This window comes from Cryptomeria japonica, chromosome 2 (assembly GCF_030272615.1).
Source record: "Cryptomeria japonica chromosome 2, Sugi_1.0, whole genome shotgun sequence".
Taxonomy (NCBI): Eukaryota; Viridiplantae; Streptophyta; class Pinopsida; order Cupressales; family Cupressaceae; genus Cryptomeria; species Cryptomeria japonica.
The window spans coordinates 476,914,826-476,932,648 of record NC_081406.1 but is presented as its reverse complement, the minus strand read 5'-3'; the positions used below and the strand labels follow the sequence as shown (position 1 = coordinate 476,932,648).

The following is a 17,823-nucleotide window of genomic DNA, read 5'->3' as shown; positions in this document are numbered from 1 at the left end:
TAAGCTCTTTTAGAAACACTTTGCATAGAAGATATAAAAAGATTCAAACTCAAACATGTAGCTCAAAGACTCAAAACTTGAGTAATCCTTCTTTATTATTCTTCAAAAACTTTCAATCCACATACATAAGCTCAAAGACTTCTTGTTGTAAATTTGCCAGAGTTTTTGCTTGCCTTCCAAAAGATAAAAATTACAATGGACCCTCTCTTCTATTTAAAGGAGAGGAGCCTTGAGAAAAAGGTGGGAGGATCCTAACTAGAAAGATTCTCTCAACCACCAAGACTCATTCAATAACTAACTAAGACTTCATTAACTAACTAAGACTTATTCCAACTACAGTCCTAATTGGACACAACTTGTAGTTGCCTTACATGTAATTACAAAAGTGCAAGTAATGTGTAACTTGCGTTTTACAAAAATACTTTTACATGTAACTTGTCAAAACGAAATTACAAATGCATAACTAAAATTATTCCATGTGTCTAAAGACACGACTCTAACTGCATCATCCTTTGTCTGTGATGATCTTCATGTCGCTTCAGGATGCTAGAACTTGAAGTATTATAGATTGGTAAAGACATCTTGAACCGGAACGGGAACTTGCATCCTTGTCTTCTTGCTTGGGGTAGTACTAGCTTTTCAAGAGGGAACGGGCTGCCTTCCTCTTTTCATGTCATGACCATCTTTGTCTTGAAAGCATTCTATGCTCTCAACCATGAATTGTTGTTGTATCTCTTCTTTGTATCATCCTTCATTCTTGAAATCTTCTTGCAAAATAAGACCCATGCCTTAATCCATTGATTTGGTAGATCGTGTGTGCAAACCAGACTGACAAGAGAAGAGAGAAATTGATGCAAAAACAGGCTCACCAGTGAATTTCGGGTTTTGGAAGTTGCATTACATGTGTGGGGAAAACAAGAGCATTAACTTACAATTGCGGGGAACAAACATGCAACTTCATATGTGTAATGGGTAACTACAAGTTTTCACTTGTAATTGGACCTTTAAAACTCATTTACAAGTGTTTTTTGAGTGCATTTTGGACCAATTTCGGGTTCTAGATGGCTGACTGCAAGTAGACTTTAAATGGGGAAAATGAATGAAGGTGTGAAATGAGTGGATGAAATGGTATGTACGGATGATGGAAATGAATATGAAAATATTTTGGGAAGATCATCTTCAAGAAAATGGGAAGAACTTTCAACATGTAATCCGGTTCTAAAAACCCCATTTTGAAAGGATGGGTATTTCTCATCTTTGCAACTTGGAATTTCAACAAAAGATGGTTAAATCTTTTATCCGTAAGGGAAGAACAATTATTTTCATCCAACTTGTAATCGGGATTTTAAAATCCCGAATACAAGTAAAGAGAGAAAATGGGGAAGAACAATGCAATTCTAAAATTGTTAATCAAGGGGGAAAATCTCTCTCACAAAACCGATTTTTGGGGAAGAACCAACATATTTGAAAACAAGAAGAAAATAAGAAAACAAAAAAGACAAAAAAAAAAAAAAAAATGAAACAAGAAGAAAAGAAATCTTACCTTGCTCCAAATTGAAAATGCCTTCTTCAAAAAGATGATTAATCTTTGAAATAAAAAAGAATATCTCTTAAAAAGAAATTAACCGTATTCCAAAACCCTAGCCACGTTTTTGAAAAAATGCCCAAAACTGAAAAACGTGGCAGCAAATGCATGAGAAATGGCATGGAAAATGGCCAAGACTCTTTCTAACCTCAATACCTTAGCATACCAAGCCAAAACAATTCATAACATTGCTGATTCGTGGCATTTTTAATGAAGAAAAACGTGGTTTTTTGGCAAAAACGTGTTTGCTGTTATAAAGCTAAAAACCAGCAATCTTAACCTCCATGTGGCGTGAAAGGTGTTTGAAAATGCATAAAAATAGGGAGGAATCCAAAACGCCTTCTATCTCCCAAAAAATCTCCACAAAAATTTGCTAAAAATCCTCAAAAACATGTTTTTCCTTGCAATTCGGGTTTTTTGGAACAAATAGCAAGTTTAAAATGTATGAAACAATGAAAATCGGGTTTTTTGGAGGATATGACAAGTTTAAAATTTCACTTTTTCAACATGTTAGGCAAAATCAGGATTTTTTGGCCAAATAGTAAGAGTTTAAAATGTCAAAAATGCACTTTATGAGCAAAATCGGGTTTTTTGGACCAAAGTGCAAGTTTTAAATTGTCACTTTTTCACTTACAAAGCAAAATCGGGATTTTTAAGACAAATAGCAAGTTTAAAATTCACTTTTTCACTTGCCAAGCCAAAATCGGGATTTTTTGGACAAATGACAAGTTTAAAAATTGTCAAAAATGCACTTGCAAGGCAAAATCGGGTTTTTTGGAGCAAACTGCAAGTTTTAAATACTTGTAAATGGGAAATAAAATCCCTACAACAAGTTATACTTGCTTGCACATATGTAATGGGGATTTAAAATCCCTATTACATGCAAAAACCATTAAAGTAGGGGTTTTTTGACCAAACTGCAAGTTTACTTGCACATATGTAATGGGGAATTAAAATCCCTATTACATGTGAAAACCATTGAAGTAGGGGTTTTTTGACCAAACTGCAAGTTTACTTACACATATGTAATGGGGATTTAAAATCCCTATTACATGTGAAAACCATTAAAGTAGGGGTTTTTTGACCAAACTGCAAGTTTACTTGCCGTTGAGCCAAAAAATCCCTATTTTAACTAAAAATGACCAAAAAACAATAAAAAGATAAAAACAACAAAGGGGAAATTTAAAATAAATTACAAGTAACATATTTGAAATAAAAGTGCACATGTAATTGGTCAAAAATTCCCTTACAAAGACCAAAACAATGAATATCATTAAAACTTGCAATTTGAAGAAAATTCTCCACCTGCAGTCGGGATTTTAAAACCCGAAATTGAAGGAAAGACATAGCAAACAAACCCAGAATTTGACGAAATTCGAAACGTAGTTCGAGGATGGACTGAGGATTAAGTCAGTCCAAGGATTAGTCGAAATTTTGCCTCGGGAAGCGTTCCATAGAGTAAAATTTTTCTTTTTTTCACAAAAATTTCATGTAATGGTCCATTTTTGAAAACAAAAATGAGGTCAACAGAGCGAATTTTACAAATTGGACGAGATGAGTGAATGCACCCAAGACAAGATACAAGGCAATTAAATAGATGCATTTTCCTTGAAGCTAATTTGAAGCCTAAGAGGGAATGATTTTGAATGATGATAGGCAAGAAAGAGCGAACTTCATGAATCCACATAGATGAGAAAACTTCATGAACTCACCTAGGGCAGCGGACTTCAAGATTCATGATAAAACAACGAACTTCAAACTTCACCTTCAAGCCTACATGAGCGAAATTGGAAGTAGAGGAGCGAAGGAGTCTTGATAGCATTCACCTTGAATTGATTCAATTTGAAAGAAACTTCACAAGCTCAATGATATGAGCAACTTCATGTTTCAACCTACATGAGCGAACTTCATGAGTTGGAGAATTGCAGCAAACTTCATGAGTTGGAGAAGAGGAGCGAACTTCAGGAGTTAGAAAAGAAGAGTGAACTTCACCTTTGAAGGAAGATGAGTGAATTTCATGATGGAAGAACGAAAGAGATTTGAAAGCATTTAGTTTGAAAGAAACTTCATGAATTTAGCTACATGAGCGAATTTCTACTTCATGTTTGGGGACACATGAGTGAACCTCATGAACTCAATGAGATGAGCGAACTTCATGTAGGGAGCTTCAAAAGCGAATTTTAGTAATGACCCAAAGCACTTTAAAGATTAATCAAACATACATTTGGCCCCCCCTAAGCAAAATTTGAATTTGATGAGTCGGCCAGCATAAAAAAGGGTAGTTTGTTATTTTGTTTTTACCAAATCAAGTCGGCCTTGCACCTAAAAGACATTGTCATGACCCCTCCTTGATCGTTATATATATATACTAAATAAAACAACTATTATTATTAATAAATATAATTACCAATGAATAATTATTTGAAATTTATTTATTAAATATTATTATTTAGCTAATAAATATTTATTACTTATAATATTCTTGAAATATTCAGATAGAAATAAATTAATATTACACTAAAAACATAATTTATACATTATAAATTATAAACATGATTTATATATTCTTAATCATAAACACAAGTTATATATTTAAAATAATAAATATATAATTTATATATATATATTTATGGAAGACACAGAATTAGTCTGTAATAATCATATATTACCCATGTATAGATTAGTAACGGCAACATATTTTCTAAAAATAAGCCAACAACAATGATTGGATATGAATGTATATGATCATAATTGATCCAATAAACACCAATCGGTATCAATGATAGACCAATCCAAATACATATAAGGATGACACCTATTGACTACAGTATCGATTAAGGAGGAAAGTCTATCTATCATTGAGAGAAGCATGATACGAACTAAACAATAATTATTTTAACCGGAAGAGAGGCAGATAATATTAAGGAAAGGATACGATAAAAGGGAGCAGTGCGTTTGGCAAATATTAAGAAGGATGTTCACCAAGAGACATGAGACGTCACTTTTCCGTGACCTTTCAGCCCAGTGTGAATATAAGGAGATGGTCATAATCTTTGGAAAAAGAAGGGAATTATGGAAGGTGGAGGGAACGATCCATCAAAAAAAGCAATGTTTTAAGCAATACGTATGATTTAATAGTTTGCAGCACAATAAATAGAACAGAGTTGGGGAATATAATCTACAACCTCGAATAGACCACAAATGAGAGCAGATTAGAACTGTTACTAAGATACAGGCAGTAACATCCTTGTTCTTGGTGGTAAGCATAGGGGATGTGCTTAATACGTATGCCTAATATTATAATGCCTCTATGCAGAATTTAATAGTAATATTAATATAGACTGCAATAAGTATGACGCTCATATTAGATATTTAGTGGCAGACCAGATCTGACGCTCTGTCTGTTTTTACAGCCACCCTTATACTAACAATTTATGTTTTATACAGTGGTGGTATTAGTGATTTATACAAAAAGGTAGTTAGTAAATGTATTAATAATTGGTAATTTATAAATATATAAATGATTTATAATACAATATAATGTATTTATTTGTTTATATGTTCAAGTCAGAATATATAAATATATATATATATATGATGTAAAAATATCATATGAATGATGTAATATCAATAAGTATACATATACATATACATATATATGTAATATAATGCCGTAATCAGACAAATAAAAGTATTAGATTGTAAATCAGAAAGAACTCATAAGATAATAAACAGTAAGAAGAATATTGTTTGGATATAATCCTTGCTACTGCTGTCAATATTCACAAGGTAGGGAATTGAGATGTTCCAAAGAGGGGCGGTCTAAATCCAATTGATAGGATTAATCCCAAGACAAAGTAGGGATCAGCAACCCATAAACCTTGAGGGCATGGTCCCAAGATAGGTAAGGGCTTGGATCTGTAAATTTATTATGGATGTATGATAGATTAACAATTTATCTATTAATAGTTAATCAATTTAGCTGCGGAATATCACTGATCCGATGCATGTTAAGGTGGAATTGTCTCCTAATATATTTAGTTTGAGTCATAAGTATATTGAAATAGATTGATTATGGTTAAAACATGTCTCAGCCTACTAGGGCATATTACAGACATGTCCTTTACCCTAAAATGCCTATATAAGAAAGGTCAAAACAATCATTTCAACATCATTATTTCTCTCCAACAGCGAATTTCTCCAGCAGGCCAGCGAATTTCATCAGCACATAAGCGAATTTCAGTCAGCATAAAGACAAAATTCAATCATTGAAGATGTGGGTCTGATGTTTTAGGGGGACGAATTCATCATAGAGCATCAGAATTAAACAAAAGAGGAGCGAATTTGTCAAAAGGGAAGCGAATTTTACTATTGAACAGTCCAAATTCATCTTCCACAAGGCGAAATCCCTTCAGCTACAACGAGTTCCTTGATTATTATCAATCCACTTCTGATCAGATTTAGAGAAAATCACATAAAATCAGAATGAGAGATTAAGTGAAAATAGGAGTGTGTAAAGATTATATATTATGTGTGTTTGATGTCCATTTGTTTATTTTGCAGGAGGTAAGGAAAGAGATCAAATGGAGCAGGTTGAAGGAAGATCGGAACAAGGATCTCAAGGAGAGAATTTCAACATCAAGGTCAAGATACAAGGAAGACCTCTTCAAGAAGCTTCATCAACAAACACAAGAACATCAAGGAAGGGAAGATCTCAAAGTATTCAAAGATTTCCACCACATCATGATGACATGAGGAGATCAAAAGAATGCAAGGAAGAATCCACTCAACTACCTCAGGGCACTAGAGCATGAAGGAAACATAACTCAAATTATGAAAGAATGTTTTACAATCTTGAATTCCCTTTGGGAATCCAAGAATCGAAGTCAGTACATTGAAGAGTTACATTCAACCACTTGCACCATTCATCAAATGTATCAAGAACAAGGGAGAAACAATCAAGGTCATCACACAATATACATAATCAAAGAAGCAGATATTTCAGAAGAGTTAATCAAAGTTTGCTTCTCATCATCATTGCATTGAGAGAATTGGATAATGTTGAGTATCAAGAGATATTGCTCAATATTCATTCACAATGATAAATCAAGTCCACAAGTGCGAGTTGAAGTGGCATCCTAGTCATCATCCCAATCACCACTCACCCAATCAGAGGAGTTCCACACCAGCATGTCTAAATTCAATGAACCAAACTTATCCATGGATGCACCAACTCCGATGTACCTACCCCTATCATCTATTGGTCGAGTACTCCAGAGATGACGTGTGTCAAAGTGTTGTAATTATTTCATTGGCCAAATTGAGTTTGTTGTAACACACCCTAATTAGGGTTTTCATTGTAAAATCTTGGCCATTGAAGGAGATTTTATCCTAGCCATTTATTGTAATGAGCTCTCATTATAAAGCTCAAGCTCCTCATTTTGTAAAGGTTAATAGTGAATAGAACAGTGTTCCACGGATGTTGGGGTCGGGGAGACGGGGGGACGCGGGGACGGGCTTCGGGGACGGGGGGACAAAGGGAAAAAGTTTCGAGGACGGGTTTCGGGGACGGGGGGACTTGGGCCTGGGAGGGGTTAACGCGTTTCCGTGGAACACTGGAATAGAATAGAATAATAGATAGCTTAGAAGAATAGCAATTAGAGTAGAAGTTAGATTAGGAGAAGGCAAGGATTGTGCCAAACCTTGTTGTAAAGAGCAATTGATTTTATTGAAGTTATGGTGAATTTGATTTGTTACTTCAACAACTTGCATGATCTTTACTTCTCAATTTATTTTCATGTTGATTAGATTGAATGGAAGAAATTGTTGAATGCATTTGTGTGGAATCTGTTTTGTCCATACCACTAGCCTTTTGCTGATAGTAAGTGTGCCTTGCGTGGTCAACTGGAGTGATATGAGCTTAAATTCAAATTGTTATGCATCCATTGTTTATGCGCTAACTTGAATGGTGAGCAATGTTTGATGGTAATGATTTGAACATCTTTGAAACGTCCTTAGAAGATTACATTGAGCTTGTGTCAAATTGTTCAGTTTGATGGTGAGACCTCACTCAGTAGGATTCCATCTAATCATTCATCCATCTTCTTACATTCTAGGCCTCGAAATAAACTTTCTCAACCCTTCACCTTTTGCCCTTTATTTTTCAATTCAAGTTAGTTTAGGATGAAAAGCATCATCATATTGCAACATCAGATGATCAAGTTCCAACGATTCAAGCGTTCAACAATTCAACGTAAGTCCCCTTGTGATACCAACAATCACATCAACCATCTGTGCTTATCCACACGTCGTGATCCGACATACCAGAACCTTGGAGTTGTCTCAAGTGATCCTTAAGTTAATCTTCAGCATTTGAGTAACTTTGTTCAAGAGAGGATAAGATACTTTTGGGTATTTTATTTTGTGTTCGCATGTGCGTTAAAAAAACATCAACAAAAAGTGGTAGAGAGAGGGGATAGAAGAAGAGTGATAGGGAGATAGATAGGTCTAAAATTCGAGGCACATAAAGTGAGTGAGATAGAGAGAGCAAGAGAATTGCTAATAGGAGCCTATTGATTACTAAAATTTGACTAAGTTTGAAAATTTAAAAGATCTTCTAAAACCTAGAATTTGCATTATAACTCCTAGAGATCTGAAACCAGTCTCAAACATCTTGCCAATATATACATGAAATATAAATTAAAGGAAGAAGACATATTGAAATGTGACTTATACTTATATGTTATATTTCATGTATATATTATGATGGAGAGAATGAGACGGACTTGAAAACAAAAATTCGATAATTTTTTTACGTGTTTCCTCTCCTTCTTCAAACCCTACAAACTTGTTTTAAGCAAGAATGCCAAATGAGTGAAAAATGAAAAAAAAAACCACTTTACAATGTGGGTTGGGTGTGCATGCTGGGCGACGTGAGTCTCTGCAAAAAACTCGCAAGTCCGTGTAAAAAACTCGCTCTTTTGATAAGACTCACTAGGACTCGGCTCGCGAGTCCTTGGCGAGTTGACTCAGCCCGCCAATGGACTCACGAGTCCGTGGTGAGTCCCATGAGTCTTAAAACTATGTCCTTTACAACCAACAGTTAAATTAATCAGGCTCAGGTGCTCTTTCATGTCTATGAGAATAACTAAATATATCTCTTATGATATACACCAGCAAGTTGGAATCACCATTTCCAAGCCATCTATAATTGAGAAAACCCAAGTTTTCTTTACATCTTCATCCCAAGAAGCAGATAAGATGAATCAAACTTTTATGAACAGATTCTTTCAGAAGAATGCCAATCTAAATCTTTGTTTCTTGGATTCTACCAAGATTATTAAATCTGTTTTGCAACAGACAATTTAGCCTGTAAATTTTATTATCTTCACTAGGTATAAATCTTGACCCTCAACAAAGTTCTGAACTTTAAAACCCAATGAAGTCGTGGAAATCTTAAACTTCCAACACTAAAGATAGGCCATTTTCCTGTCATAAAAAATAACAGAGATAATATTAGTAATAATTAGTATGCTTTTGAAGCATAATCATGTCATAAACATAAAGACTTAGTAAGTATAACAATGAATACGAGTGCTTATGGTAGAAAACTGTATTGGCATGTTTCAGATCACACTCCATGTTCCATCATCAACTAGAGGAAATCAACCTCTTCCTCTTCCTAATAATGAATCACAGAGTGTGATTCTATGATCCAAAACACGCCAATACAATCATTCAACCTCTTCCTCTTGCTTATGATGGATCATAAAGTGCAATCCAAAACACATTGGTATAAAAAAAAATTATACAGTTTCCTACCAAAAGAACTCGTATTCATTATAACAAATCGTGGATATATCATGTTTTCAATAATCATAACAATGTAAAGAAATAAGAACACTCATAGTTTTTTATTAGTTAGTCATTATGACAGTTATGCAGATTGTTGCTGACTATAGTCACTCTTTCCCAAAAATGTATTATACATTGTTATCCAATAACATTTTAGATGAGCATTCAGTGTAGGATTACTAATTTATTCCCTTTATATCAAGGACACATTCTATCAAATAATTATATACATATATTTTAGTACTTGAATACATAAATATCTATTTCAATTTCTAATAGCTCATCATAATGCTTTTTCTAAGTTAGCCTGAAATCTGCAGATTTTTCTGAGATTAGGCTTGACACCTCATCCTCAATAAAGTTTAGCAGCTTGTTGGAATCTCATGAGATGTGCTTAATGCACTCACAGATCAAGCTTTACACATAATTTAACCATGCTTTAAGGCTCCAGTTCTAGGAATCTTAACAGGTTTTATTATGAGCCTTAATTTAGTTCTAGATCCTTTGCAAGGATTGTTCTTCCAGGTTATCTGGTACTCATATAATGGACATTGTTCACGTGGAAATGGAACAAATTAAATTATTTGCAAGTGTTTAAATCTATACTTTCATTGCACAACCAAAAGCTAGATTGATTTCAAGCAAATCAACCCTTGCAATATTCAGTTTTCTTAAACACATCTCACATGAAAAGTATAATGTATGTGCACTATTCTTTTAAGTAAGAAAAAACATGTTTGCCATTCACAACATGTATCATAAAAGTAAATTTAAAATATCACAGATACCTACCTCCAGCCCACTTGGAAAGCAAAATGAAAGGAGGTCCTTATACTTCAATGGCAATCGCTTCTTTGGAGGATATGCAAACAGAACCTACAAAAGGTAATGGTTGTTCTCAAAATATGGATGGACAGTGTAATGAGTTTAATCAGAATGAACTTAGACCAAAGTGCCACACTAATAAGGTGTTAAAACGTATTAATAAATAACCCAAAAAATAATTGCAACAGACCTGGCTATCTTGTTCAATAATCAAATACCCAAATCAACCTTTAATAAACCATATTACAATATTTTAACAGACAAAAATAAAATTAACAATATGCATGAAATATCAAGAAATACAGACACCATCAAGCAAGGTAAAACTTAAGCATGGGCCACTGCATTTAGAGAGAAACTCGTGACAAGCAATCCAAGGGTAATTTTTTTATGAATGCATGTTAGCTTGCATTTTAACACCACAAATCCCACAACAAAATACATGGGCTATCAAAAAGACAAATTATTTTTGTGGACATTTTGTTATAACATCACAACAAAGATAATGTTCCATAGACCAGGCTATGCACCATAACAATATTCAACTGCATCCAAATTTCCTGAATTTCAGTGATTTTGAATTCCTTAGCATCATTCAAGTGCTTTGATCCTTTTGAGTTACCAATTCTGAACTCTATACATTAAATAAATCAGTGACCAAGTGTCGATGCTACCACAAAAGTGTGACTTGTACTCTTTCTCAGAATTACCAGAACCTTTGCTGAATTCCCAATATTGGCTAAGACGCAATATGTAGTATTACAGATCCTTGTACATGTAGATGATCAATAGAGAATGAGAACTATTTCTAGCACCCATAGAACACAGAAACAACTTTATGGCACAGAGTATCTATTGGCACACAATTTAACAGACACCTAGGAAATAAGAATTATTTTACTATCTACAGATGTAATGTAAAATGTCTTCATCTATAAATTAACCTTTACATTCCACAGAGAAAGGTCTCTCTACTCATGAGGGAAATACACAGACTTTATCACAACATGCATGTCAATTGTACACAACCATCTGTCCATAGCCAAACATCACTGGCCATGATAAAAATGAAAACCTGCAGACCTTTCAAAACAGTCAATTGTGGTCCTTTATTGATTATTGTGTTTCTATTCATAATAAAAACATGTAAACAAGTATAAGAACAGAGTACCACACCACCACAGGCATTCCTCTATACTAGTCAGTGTGCCTACTGACACCATTCAAACATGGTTGTGGTATCCAAATTTTATAGCATGCTTAGTGGATGATGGACAAGAAACTGAGATCTGGAAAGCCACAGTAGTGTAGGACTTGGGCATTGTCTGCAAGGATGAAGATGCATATCCAAGTGGTAATGAGACAGATAATCTATGTTCAATGGCTGTTCCCAATCTCTTACAGTTTCTTATTGTCATGTAATTCATATCCTCTTCCCACCAGCCCAAAAGCATCTATGCTCTTCTGGTGACATCTTTCTCATTTTTCCTAATGTAGCCTCTTTAAATGACTTATGTAACCTCTTTAAATAAATTCTTTTTTCTTTTATTATATGTTCCTCTTTAAATGACTTATTTTTTCCTATTAGTCAGTGTTTCCATTCCAACTGACCAGGCTATATTTTTTTTAATTGAATTGTATACAATTGCATTTACGGAGTCCTGAATTATGGATCAAAAAATCCAATTAAATTAGCTTAGAGGATAAACTTGGTTTCAATCATATATTCCCTTTCCTATAAATTATGAGCACAGTTCCATGACCATAGCCTTTGAAGGAGTGTTATCTAAATCCTGAAGACAATACGCTTCATTAAACTTGAATACACCCAGCCACATCATCATAAATTTCCCTCACCTTATTTCTCATACACCATCATATTTCAGGACTAGTGATCTAGCATTAAATTTCATCCTATTTGAATGTGTTTGTCATTGCAAATATTTCCTTCTTCTCGAACAGTCATTCATCCATCTTATAAATTCATAGTAGTCATCGTTACAGGCTCTCATTATCCCCTAATTGCACTTGGCAACAATTCTCAAACCTGAAATGCCTAACTCTATATGTACAATAGCTTCTGGCCCATGTATGAGCTAAAAAGAGATGTGACCAGTTGAGACCCTATAAAATGAATAATAATGTCATAAGATGGATGGTAACCTTTCTTCCCAAATATTACCCTTGCCTCTGCATGGTTTCTAAAACAGAAACCGATACTTTCTCCATTGCTTCCACTTGAACAATCACACAAGAATTGGAAGGATTGAGAAATAGAGAACACCTTGTTTAAGTACCATATAATTTCATCAAAAACTCTCCCCTATCACTTGTGAGGCACAGGGAAATGCCAATAATGTAATCATATAAAAACCTTGTTGTGCTCCCCACTGAATTATCACACAGATGTCTTTGCATCTCCCCACTTCATTAAGTTCTTGATAGACCTGTTGGTGTACATTTTATCATTCACCAAACATTAGAATAATATGTCGACGACACTCTACCCTCTCTTGAACAAAATCACTACGTATGCCAAGATTGCAAAGAAAGACCACATGGCGACTCCAAGGTTTATATGTGCGAACGAGCGACTTTATGTTGGATAGCTTCCTTGGTTATGTATGCTGAAATACAAGGGGGACTTACGTTCAACTGATATCATTCACAAGTTAGGACTTAGATGAATTTTGACAATAACTACTCTCTCTCTTCTTTTTTTTTGGATTTTCAGTTTTGGACTTCAAAAAAGGATAAAAAGGACAACGGTTTGGAAGTTTTAAGCTACTCCTGAGAACTCGAGAGACTGTAAAGATTAGGACAAACCAATCAATGATACTTTGCTTCGTCACACTAAGGACAACTAAACAAAGTAGGTGCAATCTTCTAAGGTTGTGCTTGAAATCTTCAGACTACGAATGATACCATCCAACAAACAATATTCATCCACAGTAGAAGTTAAGCATCCCCGATATAAGCTCAGACTAACTTTACACATTGAATAAAAATCATCTATTCAAAAAAAGTATGAGCAATTGTTTCACCAACCTATACTATCAAATCCTTCATTCATTTAAAAACTTTGAAAGCAAATTTACTCTAAACAAAACTATTCTATGTTGAAGAAAGATATGCAACCATATGATAATAAAAATAAGACTTCAAAGCAAACTGCAAATGAACTTGTATTATCAAAATAGTTCTAAGCAACAATTTCATAAATCTCTCCACAACACAATGAAATGAGAGAATGAGAGTTTATATAGAGTTTTTGAAAACAAATGAAAGGTCGAGATCGATCTAAGATCAATGGCTGAGATTAAGACAACACAACCGTAAATAGAGTTTCCCAAAATAACACCAGAGATAAATGCATGCTAGACAAGTGGCATGAAGAGCTATCTCCTAGGAAGGCACATCCCTATCCTTGCGAGTGGCAATGTGTTCAATGAACCTGGACACGATTGGGCCTACCTTCACCATTGTGACATGTGGCAGCATATTGACCTTGAATTCCAATCCATCCAATTCATCTGCATACAAAGCAAAAGCAATCTCCCACTCCAATTCTTGTCTTTGGAAGGCATCCCAAATAGACAAGAAATTTGATGCCTTAGTCAAATTCTACTTCAAGACTGGTCCAGCGATGGTGAAGAAAATCTCCTGAGTTCTGAGCTTTAGGCTTCCAATTGCGTATCATTTTATTGGATGGTCTCCTTCTCAAGTACATCCGCAGCTACAAGGAAAACATTATTTTGAATCTCTCTTATCTGTTCCTCAACTCTGATACCATTGGCCTTCACTTTTTCCAAGACTTCGTTTCGTGCAACCAATGCCCAATGCAATGTGTTGAAATCATATATAGCTCATGCTGCAATTATCTTTCCATCAATCAATTCTTGTTTAGGAACACCTTTCAACATTTTGAGGCACGAGATAATTTTGTCCTAAACATCTTGAAGGTCAACCCATGCTTTTACCATGCTTGCAATTCTAGAGAGTAAAGAGGTGGTTTGCCCATATGTCAGCATCAATCTGTCCACGAATGTGGTTGCTTCTTCTCTTTTGCTTGCCATCCATTATTTAGTCTCTCTTGCCATCACTTTTTCTTCTTCAAAATTTTCAATTGCTTCCTGCGAGGATTTCAAAAGTGGATGAGTTGTTGGATTACCTTGGTTAGGTGGCTTGGCCAAGTGCTCAATTTCCTTCTTGTATTCTCTCTTCTTTCCTACCTCTTTGTCTAGTCTTGCCTTCATGGAAGCAACTGAATTGTCTAAGTCTTCCACCTCTTGAATCTTTTTAGTTGGTCCCAAGTCGAAAGTGGTAATTTCATACTCCTGATGAGTAATATCTTCTTTTGACTTGTCCACTTTCGGTACAGCAATCTGGATTGTTCGGCAGCCTGTTTTATCTTCAACCTTTCCCTCAACCAATCAGGAATCGTAGGTTGTTCAATGCCTTCATCTTGCTGATTACTCTCTCCACATGGAATATCCTGAGCTCCTCGAAGAGCGGAAATCATTCCCTCCTGAAATTCGTTGCCCAGAATATCCATTTCATTATCCGACTCCAATATCTTTGTGCCTGTAGGAGATGGTGGTTCTTCATCTTCTTGTTGGACTGACATCACATTTCCCTCATGGATTGGAGAGGGAATCTTCAAATCTGCTAATGGCTCATCATCAATAGTCAATACATCGTTCACAGTCCTGGATGCTGCAGAATGGGATGGCTCTGATCTATATGCTTCTTTTGAACAAATTGCTCATTAACAACCTTCTTTCCTTTAGTCGTCGAAGAGCCCTCAACTGCTTCCTTCCTTTTCCAAGAGTTGATACTTTCAATTGGCTCGACATTTTGGGATGCTTATGCATTTGAAGAATATGACTCCATTTCGCCCATCAGGTTATAAGTAAGAGTCAAATTTCTTCAACTTAGCACCTGGACTTGCTGACCAACCCGCCACTGTGAATACATAACAACTGGTTGCATCAAGGTGGTTAGATCTATGAGCTCTGGTTCTGACCATCGTACAAGAGGAAGAGGCCAATTCTCATCAAAGTGCGACTGAACATTTTCTCCATCATCCTCTAACTGATCAAGCACACGGAAAAGCTCGGTTGTTCTGATCAAGCTTACTGGCAATCTAGACCATAATCTTTTCTTGATGTCATACTCATCTGCAACATTCACCCAAAAATCTTCCAAATCAACCCTATGTCTGTATATTTCTCCATTCACTGGTCCACTATGATTATGAGGATCGAAATCAGCCCTGGATCGGTAAAGTGTGAATGGGTACCACTACCTGTGTTGTTGGACAAGACTCCAACATATTTCCAATGAAAAATGGCTTCTGCTTTGTTCTCTGGAAGCCTTGATACGTTTCCAATTGCCTCAGAACTTCTAGCAAGATCATTCTATTAGTGGGATAGATTGGAAGTCGATAAGGACATCCGGTAAATCCTTGGACTCTTATGTATGTGAATCTTGGAAACTGGATAAACCAAGATCCATACTTGCTTGTCAGGCTCTTGGCTTCTTGAGTAAGCCTCTGATGGGTTCCTCCTTGCAATGTTCTGGTGATATACATCAAGAACACAACATTTACCCGTTTGAAGTGGGCCTTCTCGCTCAGTTGCAGCTGCGAATATCAGTCATAGAACTTGAATTCATTTTCGCCATTGCCTAGTATGCCTTTGCAAATCAATCCGGTGTATCTGTAGTTTCTTGCTAGTAGATAGACAATGTAGGAGCTCATGTAAAAAGACTTCGTCCTTTCCAAATTTTTCAGTTGCTCATTCAAGTTATCACTGATTATCCTGGACCAATTGAACATTTTGACTCCAAAGGTGATCTCGTCAATAAAATAATACATCCATGTTTCAAATGGCGCTCCCTAAGGGCTGCCCATTACATTATTCATTAGTAAGATAATATCACCATATTCCTCCTTGAAGTCCGTGCGAAGCAATTTCTTTGGCACTTTCTTGAGGCTAGGCCTTGGCTTCTCTAACCATGACTTATTGACATTTGTCGCGTAGAGTTCAAGATGGTCTTCATAGAGTCTCTTAGTTTCTTCTTTAGTTTTATAGGAAGTCCGGTTGTAACTTGGTATTCCAAATGCTTCCCGAATGGCTAATTCTCCAAGATGAGCCAATACTCTTCCATTTGGTGTAACAATTTCTCACTCTTGGGCATTGTGAATGGCACATTCAACCATAAGCTCAACACATTCCATAGCTGGTGGAAATCCAGCTACTTGGCAATGCCATTTCTCATCATCTGGAGAGCAATAGTTGTTGGCAAAAATCCATCTTGCCCGAGGTTGGTGTCTGTGATATTTTTCCATTTGGAATTGATCTTTGACTCCGGCTGCACTCCTTTGCTAGCGAACTTCATCTGATCCTTTCTTGAAGGTCCTCCTTTGGTGGTTATTAACCTGCACTACACAAGAAAAAAAATTATTTTCAAAAAAAGTGAAGATTCTAACTCTAATTTTGGACTTTTTGCTTGAAATTTCACTTTCAGTCTGTCAAAAAGCTAAATTTCTGTGAAAAAATCAGACTGAAAATGGACGAATTTGGCTAAATACTTGCACATTTCGCGAGAATAAGTGATTAAGACAGAAGAAAGATCAGTCAAACTCAGATTTTAAACCTTCGAAATTATATTGACTGGAAATCTGCCTTCAATTCTGAAAATTTTGTCTTTAACTCAGAAAAAGCACTTTATTTTCTGGAAATTTTGTCCTTCAACTCAGAAATTTTACTTTATTCTCTGCCCTCCACTTCGAAAATTTACTCTTTTTTAAAAATTCCTCTTCAAAAATCTCTCTTTCATAACCGAGAGAAAGAGAAAGAGAAAGAGAGAGAGAAAACCCTTTGCAATTGAACTTCAACCTTCAAACTTGATAATGAATTGAAAAGGACAATGTTAATGCATGATAGCCTCGGTAAGATAAATGATTGAATGAGAGATAAATGAAGTCTCTCATTCAAACATTTATTATTGTGAGGGGGCACAATCAAGTGATGTCTTGATCGGCCATGTCCAAAAGACATGGCCAGTCAAGGCATCACTTGACCGTACCCAGCCCACTACATATACCAAATGAAATGTGTGAGAATGGACATTGAAATAAAAATGCTCCTCCTCTCCTGCAACATAAAAGAACACAATCAGATTTATACAACAATTCAGTGATAGATAATACATAGAAGAAGATAAATTTTAATTCTGATCCACAAAATTAACATGGTATCAGAGCCAGGTTTCCTTCTATCAAGCCTAACCACCTGGAAGATCCAATTAAGATCAGATTGATATCTCCTTGAAAGTCTCGAATATGGCCACATTGCAAGAACTTGTCCTCTCAAACTTAAACTACAAGCATCCCTTGCTGAAGTCAGAAATTCAGACGTATGTTCAGAAAAATATGTACTCTAGAAGAAACTCAAGATACCTTGTGATTGAGAGGGAGCTTACTAATCAAGATTGAGCACTTTTGAGGTAAAAATTGTAAATATTGATTATTATTATTAATACTAATAATTATT

At 35.4% G+C, this 17,823-nt stretch overlaps 1 protein-coding gene across 7 annotated transcripts in view; it reads right to left on the bottom strand.

Annotated features, from left to right (window-relative positions):
* LOC131049560 (uncharacterized) overlaps positions 1-17,823 on the bottom strand; it is a 234,492-nt gene that overhangs the window by 178,948 nt on the left and 37,721 nt on the right. For all 7 annotated transcript variants that reach the window (XR_009106811.2, XR_009106806.2, XR_009106815.2 and 4 more), the window contains one exon: positions 10,232-10,315. Coding sequence is in view for 4 of the 7 variants with exons in the window: in XM_057983861.2 (XP_057839844.2) it covers positions 10,232-10,315 (84 nt within the window). In the remaining 3 variants the exon portion in view is untranslated. The remainder of the gene's footprint in view (positions 1-10,231; positions 10,316-17,823) is intronic.